The 19,087-nt window shown below is 30.3% G+C and overlaps 3 protein-coding genes across 3 annotated transcripts; 2 read left to right on the forward strand and 1 right to left on the reverse strand.

The window, feature by feature from the left end:
- The first annotated feature begins 6,324 nt into the window (after positions 1-6,324).
- Positions 6,325-7,261, forward strand: LOC122585102 (GATA transcription factor 16-like). The gene is made up of 3 exons (XM_043757198.1): positions 6,325-6,429; positions 6,528-6,677; positions 6,781-7,261. Exons 1-3 carry the CDS (start codon positions 6,409-6,411, stop codon positions 7,105-7,107), a joined length of 498 nt encoding a protein of 165 aa, XP_043613133.1. The 5' UTR covers positions 6,325-6,408; the 3' UTR covers positions 7,108-7,261.
- Positions 7,262-10,528: 3,267 nt separating this feature from the next.
- LOC122585195 (GATA transcription factor 16-like) lies at positions 10,529-11,889 on the forward strand. The gene is made up of 3 exons (XM_043757307.1): positions 10,529-10,842; positions 10,948-11,097; positions 11,331-11,889. Exons 1-3 carry the CDS (start codon positions 10,822-10,824, stop codon positions 11,661-11,663), a joined length of 504 nt encoding a protein of 167 aa, XP_043613242.1. The 5' UTR covers positions 10,529-10,821; the 3' UTR covers positions 11,664-11,889.
- Positions 11,890-16,106: 4,217 nt separating this feature from the next.
- Positions 16,107-17,077, reverse strand: LOC122584913 (leucine-rich repeat extensin-like protein 3). The gene has a single exon (XM_043756989.1). It carries the CDS (start codon positions 16,960-16,962, stop codon positions 16,450-16,452), a length of 513 nt encoding a protein of 170 aa, XP_043612924.1. The 5' UTR covers positions 16,963-17,077; the 3' UTR covers positions 16,107-16,449.
- Positions 17,078-19,087: the final 2,010 nt, after the last annotated feature.

Genomic DNA, 19,087 nt, shown 5'->3' on the forward strand with positions numbered 1-19,087 from the left:
CGCAACGATGGCATTTAGATTCTGCGGTACCCAAATCATCCACAATGAATCATATATTAAAAGAAAAAAAGGATGATAACACAAAAATTGTTGTCAAAAATTCGGAATTCGTACATAACTATGATGACTGAATGAAAACTAAAAGAAAAAAGAAAAATAAATAAATAATTACAACCTCAAGAGTGGTAGCATTATTGATGATGAGGCGTCTCTTTTTGGGCAAACGCTCCTCCTTAAGCCAAAACCTCAACCGTACATCAAACGCAGTCGAAAAGTGATCTCTCCGACTAGTACTACGAATTTTATACATCTCTACAACCAAAAAGGAAGCAAGGGGAAATAAGAAAAAAAAGACCGAGGTTATTTATAGCCGTGGGTCGGTGGCAGGGATATTTGACGAAACTTTTTTTTATTACTGAGTATTATTAGGCCCTTCCCAACGCCGTTTTTCTCATTTTTTCTGGGTCTTTTTCTTAGAAAAAGGTTCTAACTTTTTCTTAAGAGATAACAATAGAAAGTAGAGCGAGAGAGAAAGTAAGTAGAGAGAGAGAAAGGCTAATGTGAGTATAAGATTGTTTTTTTTTTTTGAGAAAGAGGTATGGTTGGTAGTAGTATTTCTGTAATATAAAATGAGAAAAGAGATGATGTGGTGCTGACGTGGCAGTGAGAAAGAGGCTATGGTTGGGTAAGGCCTTATTTTCCTTATTAAAAATAAGGACTTATCCTATTGGTAAAAAAAACCTCTTTGATAACCTTAAGTTTTCGAGTTCGATCTCCGTGAAGCCTAGACCCACACATATGAAGTTTAAATATGTGGGTTCGATCCTATCTCTATATTTCTTTAACTATATACACTTAATAGAATCTGTCTATTTGGGATAGCATAACACTTATTAAGGCGGTATTGAATAACTTACTTCTATATTTTCCATCATTGTTCAAAGCACCAGTAAAAGTTATTATTCATAGTGTTTTTTTGTAGGGTTGAGATGGAGAGGCATCAAAAAATCATCGGGTTAATATAAGTCTTATGTTTAAATGATAGTCATTTTAATAACTAAAATGATATTTTTTGAGACGTAGCGGTGTAATGACGGCAGTGGTGCAGTTGACGGGTGGTTGTGACGTGCGATGCCGGTAGCGGAGGTGATGGGTGGTGGTGACGCGCAACGGTAGCAGCGGCGATGACGGCGGCGAGCAATATAAATGTGGTTTTGATGAATTAATGAAATTTGGAATTTAAAGTTCTATAAAACTGATATTTGTTTTATTATATAAAATATACATAAGCTTTAGAGCTATTGTTGCACTTGATGGTCATATATGGGTTGGGTGGTAATGATAACTTTTTTATATCAATAACTATGTGTCAAAGTTGTAAGCCGATATATAACGTCAACCCATGTACTAATATCAGATCATACATTAGTACCGTAATACACAAATGGTTTATTCCCCGGTAAAAACGATCCATATATTGAAATAAACATTTGAGTCTTAATTAAAAATTTAAACCCCAAACAACCCCATCAGGACCCGAATAAGATAACTTATGACTTTATGAGACGCAAAACACATCCCAGTCGGAGTGGGTTACTTTGGGTTTGTATATATGAGGAAAAAAATTTCAAGTTTTCTTTTAATGAATAGGTACAAAACAGAACACGGGAACAAATTTCTTTTTGTTAAGAACACGACTTTTACATATCTCTCCATTTAGAACTATAAATATAAATGCATATATAATAGAAATAATTCTTCCCTTTATGTTTATATTTATTTCATCTACCAATATATATATAACAAGGTCCTAAATTCATTCATAAACATATAAAATCTCTTAGATGAATTCCAACTTTGATTTATAAATAACCTTTAGATCAAAATAATGGTATTATTACCTAAATTATTATTAGGTAAATACAATATTAGTCCTTCTCATTAATTTACACTTTTTTATTTTTCACCAATAATTTACATTTTTTGTTTTCTACTATTTACACTTTTTTGTTTTTCATCATTAATTACACTTTATAACCTTTGATCAAAATAATAATATTATTACCTAATTAATTTTTAAGTAAATATAACAATAGTTTCACTCATCAATTTACAAATTTTTTTTATCGTTAATTTATACTTTTGGTCATATTTCATCATATTATATATATATATAAAACAAAGTTCTAAATTTATTTTCAAACATATAAAAACCTTAGATGATATCTATCTTTGATTTATAACCATTAGATCAAATTTAATTATTTTATTTTTATTAAATGACAATATTAATACATATACTTTATATGATTAGACTAAATATATCATTCTTACATGTATACTTTTAATAATATTAAAATTATAAAATCAATCAACTCTATAGTATAGCCGATAGCGTAACGTAATCCAATATGTGACGATTCTATAATGATTGGTCCCTAAAATATTAGATTGTTAACAATTTTGAAAATTTTATCATATATTTTATTGGGCTTTAACTTACCATAATCAAAAAACTATAACACCTATATAAAAGCCAAGTTTTTGGTCTTTGTTTTTACTTAGCCGGTTACCAAATGAAGAAGGGGTTGTTCAATTTCATAAGATTAGCTTTAAAATTTTATTTAAGTTTTTAGTCTTTATTTTTACTTAGTTGGTTACCAAATGAAGAAGGGTTCAATTTCATAAGACTAGCTCTAAAATTTTATTTATTATCTTCAGTATTTTTGTTAATCCATGTTTTGTTAAATTAAATGTAAGGAAAGAAATTTGGAAAATTAATTCATTATCAAATATTTTATTAATATAATTAACTAGTATTCATGCAAGGCTTCACCATTATACGGTGAGGTTTTTTTGATATCGTATGCCGACTGAATATTCGAAAAAAAATATTCATAATTATCTTTATTCATAATTTCTTACTAGATTTAGTATCATATCAAATAAATATGTACAAAAAAGTCACTCTTCTTATCAACATCGTGGAGTATAGTCACTCTTGACCTTCATGTAGCTCCACCACTGATATCAGATGTATAGACAAATGTAGTAAACACAATATTAGTCCATATGTTTAGACTAAAATATAACCTTATTTATCTAAATTATACGCAATTGACTTATGGCGTTCGAATTAATTGCAATTTGATAGCTATCTGTTTTTTATTATATAAGATCATCTCAATAAATATAGATATTAAAAGTTCTTTATTTTACAATTATAAAATAACTTATTCCGCCTAATACATGGTATAAACATAATTTTTTCATTATAACATAATTAATAGTTATTTATTGGTGTTTGGGGTTCGTTTGTAAAATAGATTGTGTGAAATTTTTGATAATTATGAGATATGTTAAAAGAAGATTACCACACAATTGTTTGTACTATTCGAAATTCAAAAATTCTAAAGAAATACTATAAATACATAATCTAGAAATCTTAATATATCGATGTAAAATTACTTTTAAAAAATCTTTAAAAAGTAATTATAAAGACAAATAGTAGAATTTTGAAGGATAAAAACCTTAAGAAAGAAACTCTAAAATAGAATGTTTAAATAGAAGTGAAAATATCTATTATTTAATTGAAATTTTTTTAATACCTTTTAAAAAGATCTTTTAAAAAATGGTATTTATATGCTCGCTCAGGCAGTAGTTAAATGAATATTAGATGTAAGTGTAGTGCTTATATATTGCTATGATGGTATGATATTTATGTAAGATTATTTTATTTTATTAAATTTTCGTTATGTGTGTATAAGTATTAAATTATGTGAGAGGTTTTATAAGATGACTAGTATAGTTACACGAGTTTAAAGAAAGTCAAACGTATATTTAGTACTTAATTATACTTACATAACCCGCTAAACAATTATGGTTATCTTTATTTGCAAACTATCACTTAATACATTGATATTAAGTTTTACTAATTGTTTATAAAAATATAAAATCATGAAATCTTATGTTTATTTTCTCTCTATAGGGGACATATCTTAATTTTCATTGTAAATGAAATAGTCTTCAATAAAACTTTGTTTATTTGTAAATTAACTCATTTTAGCAGCTGTTTAAAAGTGAAAAATATCTTATTTTAACAGAAAACTAATTTACATTTTTTGTATCATAATACTAATTAATCCTATTTCAACATCTTTTATTTATATTTGTCAATTTACGATATTATGAAACGATAATACGTCATTAACAAAATATGTTCTCTCGCGTATTACGCGGGACAATAATCTAGTCAACTAATATCACAATATCTTTTACATATGCATAAATATACATATCATACACTAGTGTTTTCACGGAATTCACAAGCGATGTCAACACGTTAATTCTGCTTAACTTAATATAAACATAAAACTTATTCGTTTATCTATATCTATACTACCTAATAAAGCAACCCCTTATTAATTATTTATGTTTTTGAAATATCTTATTTGCCTTTAGACATTTTTTATTCCCATAATACTCTCTCCACCCTAAAATCAGACACGCTCCAACCACTGTGTCTCTTTTTTAACCCGCAATTTTGTTAACGTTGATATGGAAATTACTACAATCAACCGCTGTCACTTCCGGCCACCGCCGTTGCATCGCGCGAATATCCGTCTAGTAATATTAATAACGAATAGTGCCATCCTATACATTTTTTATAAGTATAATAGGTTATATATATATATAGAGAGAGAGAGAGAAAATCAGATATATACAACAATAACCATGTTAGATTGTGTATATATATCCATTCAATTAGGGTTTAAAGAAACAAGTAACACATATAAAGCTTGTTTATCTTTGTTTGGTTAAGTTAATTGAAAGAACACGAGCATTAAAATACCATCTCTTTTTCATTTCATCATTTTAAAAAAGATAATTGGGTCAAACAACAAATATACATGAACTTACAGAGTCTAAACTATATACAATGTTCCTTTAAATTTATGATATTCGATAATTGTTAGTACTTTATCAGATATAGTAGATATGTATATAAGAGTTGGTTATTGTAAATAAATATTAAAGTAGACAATCTAATAATGATCTTGATCATTAGATCACTATAAAATTGATGCACAAAGATTCGGAAATTCACAACTATTTTCAACTTTTTAAAAAATAACTGTTTGTATTATTTTAATACTTGTTTTATTTTAACCCGAACTTATGTGTGTGTATATATATATGCGTACATTATACTAAAAAGTACGGAGTATAATGAAAGAAATACATTGACAAAAAAAAAAAATGTTCATGGACATAAATGAACGAACATGACATCTATACTTCTATACTATTATATAAAAATTATAACCCCTTGTTGAAAAGTTAACAACTTTGGGACATACGAAATTACCATTTTACCCTTAATTAATTAATTTATACAATCATTTCATTATCTTCTAAAAATATTATCACAACACTTTTAAATCAAATATCTTTATATCAAATACCTACACCACTTGATGTATTTGCCGCTACCAACGGCCGTAGCCGCCGTCACCATCCGTCTATGCCATCCCATCATTATGACTATCATCGCCATGCATTGTGCGGGTACCATGCTTGTGTGAGTTAGTGTTTATTCATTTAATTAAATGAATTTGAAATATTGTTTAACTCTCCACCTAAAAATGTCATGAACTATTGGCAAACCTTATGTTCGTTACCAGGCTTAGATACAAGTCTAAAAAGTAAAGACTACTATTCTTATAAAAATGTTTTACATGAGCATCTAGACATCTAGTTACAAAAATAGTTATTCAAATTTCAAACCGTAAAATGAAGTACTCGTTTGGTATGTAAAATGAAAGGTCCATCCGAAGCCCAACAAACACAACTAAAAAGATAACCTTGGTCCTAATTTCAAATATTTGTAGCCGCACACACACAATCCAAAATTTCAAAAATACTCCAAAAATTCCAAAATATAATAAAAATCAATGGCGCCTATTTTCATTATATTTTGGCGGGGTTACCCGTATAACGTCCAAAAAAGCCATTAAAAACAAGTGGTCAATTTCGTCATTTCAACGTTACCGCCTCTTTTAGGGTTTCCCACCCCCTTAAAATCTTTCGCATTTTTATTTTGCCGCTACTAAACTTCAGCTGTTTTTTTATATATATCTCTCACACCTTATCTTTTTTTATTTTCTCTCTAAAAACCTTCGAAAAATAATTCCCCCCTCCAAAACTCTCTAATCAATCGAGTTATTTTTACAAAATCAACCATTCATTTGGGCATTCAAAATCTTGAAAAAAATCCCACTCAATCTCTTCTGGGTATCTTTTTTTTTTTTTTTTTTTTTTTTGAGATTGTGAATTTCATTTGGGGGTGTTTTTTAATTTGAATCAACTAAGTATTTTTGATTTAATTTGATTTGTTGGGCTGAATCAATGGGTGATTTAAGTGATAAGGTAAGTAGTGATCATTGATCAACATTAATTCATGGTCATTATTGTTATTAATTAAAAAGTTTTGGTTAAGTTTTAATTAGTGTTTTAATATATTACAGGGTTCAGATTGTGATGATGTAATCAATAGCAAAAGCAGCCCAGAAAGAAGTGGATCAACCACATCCGACGGTGGAAGTTTGATCAATACTTGTGTTGATTGTGGCACTTCTAAAACCCCTCTTTGGAGGGGTGGCCCTGCTGGCCCAAAGGTATATATATATATATATATATATATATATATTGGTCTTTTTATAGATATATGATTCTTGAAAAAAATAAATGTTGGCTTAATTTGATAAATTATAAATGCAGTCTTTGTGCAATGCTTGTGGGATCAGAAGTAGAAAGAGGAGAAGGGCATTATTGGGAGAAACAAAAGAAGATAAAAGACCAAAAGAAACAACAAAGGATGCCAGCTCATTATCAGGAGATGATGATAGTCAAACAAGTGGTTTGACCAGTGTCAAGATTAGTGATATAAGTGATTTTCCATTAAAGAAGAGATTAATGAAATTTGGGTCAGAAATAGTGTTGCAAAGGCCAAGATCAAAGGTTACTAATCAGAGAAGAAAAATTGGTGAAGTAGAACAAGCTGCATTTTCGTTGATGGCTTTATCTTGTGGTTCTGTTTTTGGTTGATCAAGAAATCATAACATTAAAAATAAAAAATAAAAAAGTTTGTGTTTGTCTTAGTAGTTTTAGGTTGTTTTTTTTGTGTGGAGGAATCTTAGAGAGCTAAATGTGGTAACTTGTTTATATTGATGTTTAATTAGTTGATAATTTTTTATGATTATGTTTATGTTGGTACTTGGTATTAGAATGTGATCAGTTAAAGGTAAATGGTAATATTTCATTCAATTTTTTGTAATTTTTGTCTTACATTTTATGATTTTAGAAAGTGGTAGTTTTCAACATTCATTTAGTTGTATTTAAATTTTAGTAGGAATTTGTTAAAAAAAACAGATGCTGATATGTTTTGTGACGGTGATGACTGGTGGTATATTTGTGGATGGAAATTTATCTACCACAACTAATATTGTTTCATCCTTTACTGTTTTCCGACATTTTTTTTCACGTGTGGAAAACAAAATGAAGGCTCTGATTAGTATTGCAAGAATGCAAGATAAATTCCAATCTATCAATGGCAAAATTTCATTGTTAGATGGTTATTTTTTGACTGATTAAATCGAGTTTATATTGCTTTTTGCGTCTAAAATTGATAACAGAACAGGTTAATACCAAACTTAAAAATAGAGTAAAGTTAAAAGATTCGACCAATAATCAGGCCGCTTCTTATAGGAACTGCTTTTTACCCACTTCTTCCCACTTCTTTCACCATTTATCAGCTTTTTCTCTCTTAGAACACCCCAATAACACCCCCTCTTTATACTACCAATTTCTTCCACTATTAATCTATTATTTTATTATTCCATTTATTTTTCACAAAAGTAAACTAAAATAGAAAAACAAATTAAGTAAAACTTTTATTAATTATAATAACAAATCTTATATAATTTTAAACAAAATCTATATAGGAAATTAGGGTTTAAAAGTAAAATTTTAAAACTATAAAGTTTATTTCTTAAATAACTTAAAGTTGAGGGGTTAACACTAAAGTTCATATTAAATTATATAAAATATAATACGGAGCATCTTTTTCGTATGATATATATATATATACACCTATTTATATACACTACACACCTGTATTTTTTTTTTTTAATTTTAAAAGCTAACAAATTTGAGATTGGAACCCATTAGCAAGCAAAAACGCACGTCTATATCTGGAACAAATGACTCGAACGCTACGAAAGATGTAGCCGTGCTAATGGCGTCCTCACGCTGGTGTGCGTCGGACGCACGGAGGACACCCCTATAATGACCGGCCTCATAAGGCTAGAATTGAAAAACAACAATAGCTCAAAGATTCAAATTTACAAATATTCCACTCCACATTAGTTGTGTCCAAGCCCAAAAAGCAACCTGATCTGAACCGGTTTTAGTCAACGGAGTTAAAAATTGGGATTGCCAACGTATAACCGATTTGAATCCGATTCTAGTCAAAAGTTGACCGGGTTTTTTGGGAATTTTTTCGGTTTTTATTTGTCTCAAAACCGAACCCGACTCGATCTCAAAATCAGATTCAACCGGATCCCATAACCTGAAACCAAACCACTTTCAAACCGTCGGTTTTCCAAACCATGAATCGGTTTGGTCAAACTCTGTTTTGGCCGGGTTTGGTTTTTGGGTTTTGATCCAGTTTAAAAAATCAGGGTTTTTTTGGCACAACTAAGGGGGTGTTTGCGATTGCTTTTTAGAAATAGATTATGTATTTTGGATAATCAGAATCGGATAATCTACTGTGACAAAACGTGCTGCTAAAAAATAATGTTTGTATTTGATTATGTTGTTTGATATTACAATAAGCAAATAATTAATTCCTTAGGTGTTTGGCAAATATATATACTTCAAAGAGTACACAAGTAAAAGGACAAAAAAAGACATCAATAAAATGGTTATTATGAAAATGTAATTAAGATTAAGATATGTATATATAACGAGGCTCAAACCTGATGAAACTTTTGATGTTTAATAAAGAAAAAAACTATAAAAAATATTTTTTGATAGTGTATATGAATACTTAGATGATATAATGAAAACAATTGTTTAATACTTTAATAAATAAATCACAGAAAACCAAATAACATTACCAAATTTCATAAGTGGCGTAGATCGATAATTAAAGAAATTAAACAAAAAAAATACAAAGCCTGCACAACAATATTTATATCTTATAATATCTTATTTTGAGGGCAATATATAGAAGGCTTTAAGGATATTAATGTAAAAGATCAAATGGGAAACTGGTTTTTAATAACGGCGTTTTCATGCAGTGAAAGGGAGGTGCTTTTCAAAAAATACGTTTTGTGACATCCATAACGCAAATAATCAAATTTTGAAACTTGTTTACCAAACACTAAAAACAGATTATTTATGATTTTCAAACGCAATAATTAAAAAATTTATCTCTAAACTCAACCCCAAACACCCTCTAATTCCACAAGTAAAAAATAATAAATATTTTAGGTTTAAAATCTTTTTAAAATGAATCCACTATATTATATTGCAAAATTTTTTTTACCAAATACAAAAAAATTGAACTCAGATAAGATTTCTAAATACTATTAAATTGCTATATATTTGAATATTTTGAAATTTTTTTTATAAATCGACTTGTTAAAAGCTCGATTTGAGACGAGCTTAAACGACTTGTGCCAATGTCAAACCAAATGTAGAACTCGTTTAACAAGTAACTAGGAACGTCATACCCTTTTCATATATATTGTGTTTTAAAGAACTAACATATAACTTTTTTTTTAAAAAAAAAAAAAAAAGATTGGAAAACTTATAAGGAAGGAAGTAGAAAGTTTTTAGAGACTTAGACTCTTGAGAAGTACTCGGTTTGGGATTTTTATATAAACATATAACTATTTTTTGAAATTATATATAATAGAACTTTAAAAACTTACTAAAAAAATTTAAATTTAAGCATAATTGTTCGAAAACAGACATATCACTACAAAACTCGAAAATTAAACATAAAAGATTCATGATAAATACTTTTTTACATCATAATAAATAGAATCATAATTTCTCAAAATCCTCATTTCATTCATGTCAAGATTGGAGAATTTATAACTCGAACTCCATTCAACGAGATGAAGAATCGCATAGGCGGAGACAAGGGGGGCTAGGGGATGGCAAGCCTCCCCCAATTGACGCAAATGTTTCGAATTTTATAGTACGGCCGAAATTTTATTAAGGTTTATATAGTATAGCCCATCAAATGTGTTAAAAAATCCATATCCTGACTCTCCACTCAAAATGGGCTGATCCGATGAGTTTTACAACCTCTGTAAAAAACAAAGCAGGAACATTTTGACATTATTGGTAAAGTTTAACAATTGAACAAATATGCCAAAAAGAATTGAGAGGGGCAATCTCGTCAATCCAACATTACCGCCTCTTTAGGGTTTTCCCACTCTCTTAAAACCTTTTGCATTTTTATTTTGCCGCTCTACTCCTCCTTCGGCTCCTTCCCCCAAATACACACTCTAAATCACACACATTCACTCTCCAAATCAATCCTTTAAAAAGCTTCAATTTTTTCTCTTGATTCTTCAACCCATTGAGCTTTTATCAGTTAATCAGTCGTTTTCTCATCTGGGTATTCAAAATCTTGAAAATTTCCTCTCTTGATCTCATTCTTGTGATCACTTGATTTGAAGGCGATCAAAATCAGGGGTTTATTTTTGGGTTTTAAAGTTAATTGATCTGTTTTTGTTGGGTTTAATGGGTGATCTAAATGATAAGGTGAGTGATCATCGATCAATCTTTAATTTATTATTTTTTTGATCATGATTAATTAATTTGTTTGGTTTTATTATAATCGGCTAATTTTTATGTTTGTTTCTTTAGGGATCGGATTGTGATGATATGATGAATAGCAAAAGCAGCCCAGAAAGAAGTGGGTCAACTACATCCGACGGTGGAAGTTTGATCAAAACTTGTGTTGATTGTGGGACCTCCAAAACCCCACTTTGGAGAGGTGGCCCTGCTGGTCCTAAGGTATTTTTTGAAGTTTAAATGATTTTATAAATTAATTCAAAATAAATCTTGAAAAAGAATTTTGGGTATAGTTTGATTCTTTGTAGCATAGTTTCCCCATGTTTTTTTTTTTGACTGATCATGATCATGAATCATGATTACTTTCTTATTCTAAACAAGGGCAGTCTTTTTTTTTTTATGATAATATTGAAAGAAAGATGTTGGTAAAATTAATTTTTTTGTATCATTTGCAGTCTTTATGCAATGCTTGTGGGATCAAAAGCAGAAAGAGAAGGACATTGATGGGCATAAAAAAAGATGATAAAAATCCAAAGAAACCCATGATTGATGCCAGCTCAACATGTAGTGGTGATAGTCAAAGTAGTGGTTTGACCAGTATCAACAATAGTAACAGTAATAGTAATATGGGTGATTTTTGTTTGAAGAAAAGATTAGTAAAGTTTGGGTCAGAAGTAGTGATCCAAAGACCAAGATCAAAGATTAGAAAGCAGAGGAAAAAGGTTTGTGAGGAAGAACAAGCTGCATTTTTGTTGATGGCTTTATCTTGTGGTTCTATTTTTGCTTGATCAAGAAAATTGGAGAAAAAAAGGCAACATTTTTGGTTAAAAAATTAAGGAATGAGTGATGATAATTGAGACAAATTCTATCATTTTCAAGTAGAGAAATGTGGTAACTTATTGTTTAGATTAATTGTTTTATTGTTGTATTTTCAAATTGTCTCTTGAATCTTGATGATTCAATTTTTGTTGGCAGAGAAGAATGTGATTAGTTTATTTAAGATCAATTTTGAAATCTAATGTTCAAATTTATTTATTAATGGTTCTTTTGTTATCAATTCATAGTTAGTATGTTGTTTTCATCATTCTTTTGGATGAGTCAACTTGCCATATGTTAACAACATTAACGGTAACACCGAGTCTTCTTTTACTTATAGTGAGCCACACTGCTATCCAACATTCCAACAGTAGTTAAACTTAAAAAAATATGCAAAATTATGTAATGATGGTGATATATTATTGTTTTAGCCTTTGAGGGGTTGTACGACCAAATGGGATGGAAGACCAGGTTAATTGAAACAAAGATCATTCATTCATTTGGAAATGTTGAAATTGTCTCCCATTTTCGGTCCATTAGTCCTACAAGGATCCCCCGGCCCATAGTTGGAATTTACTTGATTGCTTGAAAGTTGAAACAAAGATCATATAATTTTTCTACTTGTCATGTTTCGATCATATTGTCTTTGCAAGGTCCCCTTTCTCCAGCTACCAAAAATGTGTGGATCCGAATCGGATGTTCTTATATTTATATCCACTTCCATTCGCTTTTAAGAAAAAACCATTCATTCGTATCTATATCCGTTGTATGAGATTATGGATATCCATTGGATATCTTGGAAAACAATTCCCTTCCAAAAAACGACTGTCACATGTGAATAAACTTATGACAATCTATACGTATTCCATTCAATCTTTTACAATAAAAAATCAATGGTTTTTCATTGATTATAAAATCATGAGTTACTAATATTTCTTAGCTTGTACAAGTAAAAGTCATGACTTCTTTTAAACTTTATACACAAAAGATATAATAAATAGTATATCAAATACACAAAAACACTACAAGTTTACTCCTTAATTGCACTCGCACATATAGAGGACGGTTACATGGCCAGCTGTAGGCAATCGCATCAAGGCCATAAATCTTATATGTTGGGTTGATGCTTTGCACTAAGACTAATGAAAATAAGGCACCACAAATCCAATTGAAAGTTAAACATCGCTTAACATTTTAAGGCTATGTTTGGCACAGTTTTTCAAAAGCGTTTCAGGAGCTTTAACTTTTCATTTTAAACTAAAAGGTCTTAAAATTTAAAAAGCTTTGTTTGATAGGAAAAGCTTTAAGCTTTTAAGCTCGGTGAAAAGCTCTTTTATGAAACGTTGTTAATACTAACGTTTGAACAAAAGCTCCAAACTTTACATATAATAGTTATATAAATTTAACATGTTCTCACTCAACCAGTTTATAGTTTAATATACCAAAATTTTGTATAGATTGTACATAAACTGATAATGGTTATGGAATGTCGCTGTCATTCATATATATGTTAAAGTTTAGGTATGAAATTTTTTTTACTCTCTTTTATATATGCAAGTTAAGTTGAGTATTTTATCTATATATACATACGGAAAAATGTTTTTTTAAAATATATTTTTTATATTTATTTTATATTTTATTACAGCTACAGCTAGCGTGTCAAACACCACTAAAAATAATAGATCATGTTAATAGCTTTGATGAAAAACTATAACTTACAGCTCTAATTAAAAGCTACAGCTACAATTACTTTTGCCAAACATACCCTAAGTTAGATAACAATTTATAGATAGAGAGTTTATTTTTTGCAGGTCTCAAGCCCGAATAAATAGAGTTTTCAACTCCTATTTTAAGATCTTTAGTTTAAATTTGTCAGTTTCATCCGATATAAAAGATGAGAGTTTTTATTAGAGACTTTAGAAAAAAATAACTCCAAAAGTAGACTCTCATATAGCCACAAAAAAGGTTAAAGCGGTGCTAGACGGTTATGCTAGACATGCAGATTAGCAGTTAATCAGTTAATGGCAAGAGTACAATTTTCGTTGCATTTAAAAGTTAATGGCAATAGTACAATTGTTTGTAACGCTTTGATTATAATACTGGCTAGGGGTTTGAATCCTGATATTTTTTGATTTGAACCTTATTTGAGTAAACATATTGGAGAAAAGTGCAAAAAAAGTCACGTAGGTTGCAACTTGCCAGCAATGTTCTTGCAAACGAAAAACACAACACTCAAAACTCACTTCCTTTTTAGGATCCATACATAAATACATTACTTTCATTTTGGACTTTTGGTATTAAAGTTTTTCCGTCTTTGATACATTTATTAACTTTGATAGGTGATTTATATGGTTTACACTTTAAAAACCAGTTACTAATTTACATGATTCCACAAATGAAGACTGCAAATCACAGGTTTAAATATTGTCAAAGATAAGAGGAAAAACTATATTTAATAACCTATGTGTGATAATGGTAAGTAACCAGACATGAGTGATATATGGTGTGCATGTTGGATTCCAAGTTACATGGTACTAGAGTATTCTCACCCATTTAACTTTTTTTTTTACCACTTCAAAAACCAGTTGTTACGACTATACCAAAATGTAAACTAGCTCTGTAGTGAAAAAAAAAAGTTGAAAACCATGGAATATCTGTCTTAATATTGATTACCGCTACGGGTTTGTCTGGATGTCCACATAGTTATGGACTTATGGGCCAACGCCCTTACATTTTCCAAAAATAAATTCAGGCCCATAATCTTTTACTTAATTTCCTTTTTTATATGGAAGATGATGATATATTATGTTAAAAATATATTCCTAAAACTATAAAATGATAACACGTGAATTTCATTCATTCAAATCTTATTCTTTGATTTTATTAAGAAAATTAGAGAATTAATAACTTCCTTACATATCACTCTTCTTAATTTAAAGATTTATAACTAATCTACACTATCTTATAGTGAGTAATAATAATAATTCTACACTCCAATGTTAAAAGTTACATTATATGTTATAATAACATTATGTCTTTAATTAACTAATTTACATCATAAATCTTTTATCTTCTAATATATCTTCATTAACCTTTCTATCAATAACCTATATCACCTAACGCCGCCAAACTGCAACCGTCATTGTATTGTGCGGGTACCCCTCTAATTAAAATAAATTTCTAACCTATTATTGTCTTAATTTTGCGTGTTGCTTTTGTCTCTTCAACCGGCAAACTAGTTGAATATCGATCTCTCCTCATAATCTGAAACATAATAGCGTGAAGCAATCATAAATCAATCCGGGGTTCCGGGCACATCTTGAACACTAGGATGATTGGCATAACATCTAGAATCCCATGAAGCACCATGTTTCAAACAAGTGATGAATACTGAACTTACATGAACCACTGAACCAGTATAAGTTAACATACAGACTTATTATCATGGGCGGTACCACATGGGGGCCAAAGGGGGCAATTGCCCCCCTCAAAATTTAGATTTTGTCATGTATTTTCAAATTTTTCATCGATTTTAAAAAATTTCTTATAGGTTTTTAACACTTTGACCTCTTATATATTTATATTTTACAGATTTTTTAATTTTGCCCCTTTGAGATTTTTTTCTGGTACCGCCTCTGCTTATTATCACAAATCATCCTTGCCGGTTGATAAAATTTGAGTCTTAACATTTGTTGTTTTTGTAATAATGCTCTTCTTAAAAATACAAAAACTTTATAAATCGGGCGATCAATTCTAATGATGTTAGTTTAGATGTTTTAAAAGAGCGGTTTAAAAGAAAAACTTATTTGAGTAACAAAAATTATCAGCTCTCTTAAAAACTAGCTTAAAATTCCTGCGATCATAACATGTCGATACGATTGTACTAATTCTGTTTCTTATTTTTAACAGAAAGTATCATTTTCTATTCGAATATTTATCTTGCGTAAGCGTGTCAAGTCAAATTAAAGTTTCAAATTGAGGGACATGGTTTCCACTTTAATATAAGCAAACTTTTGTATACTCCCTTTACACATATTATACAAGTGTATATATGTAAATTTGTAAATATGTAATATATCCATATGTATAAATACTCTATGCACACAAATCAGTCATGGACTCTTTGTAGAAGAACAATCACAAACTCAACTATGTACGAATCCTTAAGGCATGTGGCGCAAAAACTTTTGCATATATATTTTAATATGGAAAGTTAATAATAAGAGTAATATATTATTTTCTAATTAGCTCAAACACCAACACACACATCTACAAGTTGGCTTAATAATTTCTAGAAGTTTGCAAATAATTTTATATCATGATTAAAAATCATAAAATTAAATCCCACATCTACAATTTCAATTCCAATAAAAATCAATATATAACTAATAAACCTTGATAAAACTTCTTGCAGATAATTGAGAAAAATTGTTAATACTATTGTTTATATTGAGAAAAATTGTTAATATTATTAAACATTAATGTAGCACTATTTAAAACCAAATAGACAGTAAAATTACAAAAAAGAAGAAGACAAACTGTCAAGAATTTACAGATTACTTCACTGCAAAAGTACTTTCTAATTTTCCACTTTAAGCCATCCTCATCATCATCTTGGAGTGAGCGTGATCATGAATTTCATCATAAATCAACAATCCCTTGATGGGTATTTCTGGGATTTCATCAATTTCAAATCTTGTTCAATCTTTTTGTAGATCTATCAACTCTTGACACTTTATTCTTTACTTTTCTATAACTTTAAAAGAAAAAGATAAAGAAAATGAAGTTGAGTAACACTAAAATGGTGGTGGGCCCGGGAAGTGACACGGCGGCGGTGGAGAGTGTTGGTGGTGGAGGGCTGTAATAGTAGTAAGGAAAGTATGGCATAATGGGGTTAGGTGGTTGTGGGGTAGGGTAATTGTTGTTATTATTTGAAGGTGGTGATGATGGTGGTGGGTAGGTGTAGTAAGGACCTTGGGAAGTTGATGGTGGTGGATAATAGTTTCCGGAGCCACCGTTACCGCCGGAGGTGGGAGGTGACGGTGGTGGTGGACAGATGGGAGATGGTGGTGGTGTGAGTTTTGGTGGTGGTGGTGGTGGAGAGTAAATTGGTTGGTTGCATGGGTTATCACAAGCAGCACACATTGTGCATTCAACTTGGTATTTTGAACCAACCCATGAGTTTGATTTAGCTTCAATTGTGAGATGAGATACAATGAAAATGAAGATCAATATTGTGATGATTTTTGTGTTCTTGAAGTTGAGCAACATTTTTACAAAAAGGATAATAATGAGAAGTTACAATTTGCAAATAGAGAGGAAGAGATAAAGGGGGTTGTATATTTGTATGTGTGACAAGAGTTGGTATGAAATGGAATTGAATTGAGTTGATAAAGTTCTTATCATTGAGGGGAGTAAATAAATATGTTTTTAATATAAAAAACATGTACAATGTACATACATACTTTAATGTAATATGTCCAAAGGAGTAACAAAAAAAAATCTCTCTAGTCAATTAAAAATTATGATTGTCAAGAGTAGTAAAGATTGCATAGCTGGTTTGACACGTATAAAATAGTTCAACTTGATGGATCATAAAGTGAAAGGAAGAGCTTTTATATGTAAAAATCGAGTGAATTTGCAAGGTTATGTTATATCGAATTGTGTAACGACACCCCGATGTATCTTATACTGCTTGAGTGCTTGTAATATTACCGGCGGCCTGCTATTCGGATATGTTAAAGATAAAAGATCCAATATTAGAGCCAACAAATAAGACCAATTGTATTTTATATGGAAAATAATTAATAAACTTAATTGGTGCTTAAATATATGCCTAAAACCTTAAGAATTTGACATGTGAAATGCACTAATTCCCTTTCCTAATATTGCCCCCTGATTTTTCCACATTTCATCATCCTACAATTAAGTACAATTTTAAACACACTAATTAGATTGATTTATCATTATCCATTTTATATTACTGATAATCTCAGAGTATTACAACCTCTGCATAATGATATTACTCATGTCTCATGGTGATACATAATATAATGGATAGTCAACACACATTAACGGTAATATGAATTATGAAATAATAATTATTATATATTTTCCTAAACGAACTCTTTAGATTACAATAAAAAATCAAAATCAAAACCAAAACCAAAACCAAAAACTTCTTTGTTTGTCGACCTCTCCCACTCCTTCTACTCTCAAGTATGAACATAATAAATACTTTTTCACATCATAATAGATAAAAACAAAGTAAAAAGTATTATTGGCAATAATAATTTATTAATTTTCACATGATAATTATTTACCTGTATGTATGTTGTACTATAGTCAAAACATATTTGCTAATTTACTTAAACATGATAATTTTAAATGTAAGAGTACCTAAGCTAGCAATTCTAGCAAAGTGTGAATATTGTAAGAATGAGTTGTATATAGCAGAGTAGTAGTCGGCAATTGTTGACTAGAATACATACAAAACTACAAAAGGCAAAGGGTGTCTATATAACAATAATAATGCATTATATATACACTAGAACGTCCTGAATCTTCATGTAAACAAACAATTTCGTACACGTTGTCATTAATGTCGGTGCTTCTGATAAACGTTGGACCGGAGCGTCAGGGTATGTGCTTAATTGCTTCATCATCAATATATTAAAATTTGAAAAACAAAATTAGCCAACTTCACTTTATCATAATTTAATTGTCCTCTGACAATGTACAACCCTCCCTCCTAGCTTGTGTATACATCCATGTATTTTTAAAATATGAAATACTAAATTCAGCCCCAAGAGGGTTGACAATGGGTGCATTATCGATGAGTGGTCACTGCGGCACCATAACGAAACACCATCGCTAACGCCTGACCACGCGTGACGGGGTGAAAATGCGTGGTCACACTACGCGGTCCACCACTCGTTTGCTTTGTTAGTTGAGGTAGTCCAACGGCTAAATAAAAGAGTGTTGACCGAAATTAATGGCTTTTTTATTTATTTAATCACCTCTTCTTCTTCACCTACACCCCTATTTCTTTCATCTCCTCCAACCTCCATTTTTCTTCAACTCCATATATCTTCATAAAAATGGATCCAAGAAAACCCAAACGTGTTATCAGATCGGCTCGTGGCCGAGTCCAACATCAACCCTAAACCCAACCCCTACCCCTACCCCTACTCGTCAATCGCCGTCGAGTCCAACATGCATCCCAACCCTTTAACCGGCAACAAACACCACCTCAAACCACCCGCCGACAATCGATCGATTCCCAACCTGTTTATCATCCTCGAATAATCTTCAAACATTTATTACTCTACCGGGCCCGAAGCGGCTGAAATGGGCAATGTGGATATCGACCCATTTTGGATTCCACGCGACCCAC

The sequence above is a fragment of the Erigeron canadensis genome, chromosome 1 (assembly GCF_010389155.1).
Source record: "Erigeron canadensis isolate Cc75 chromosome 1, C_canadensis_v1, whole genome shotgun sequence".
NCBI classification, from domain to species: domain Eukaryota; kingdom Viridiplantae; phylum Streptophyta; class Magnoliopsida; order Asterales; family Asteraceae; genus Erigeron; species Erigeron canadensis.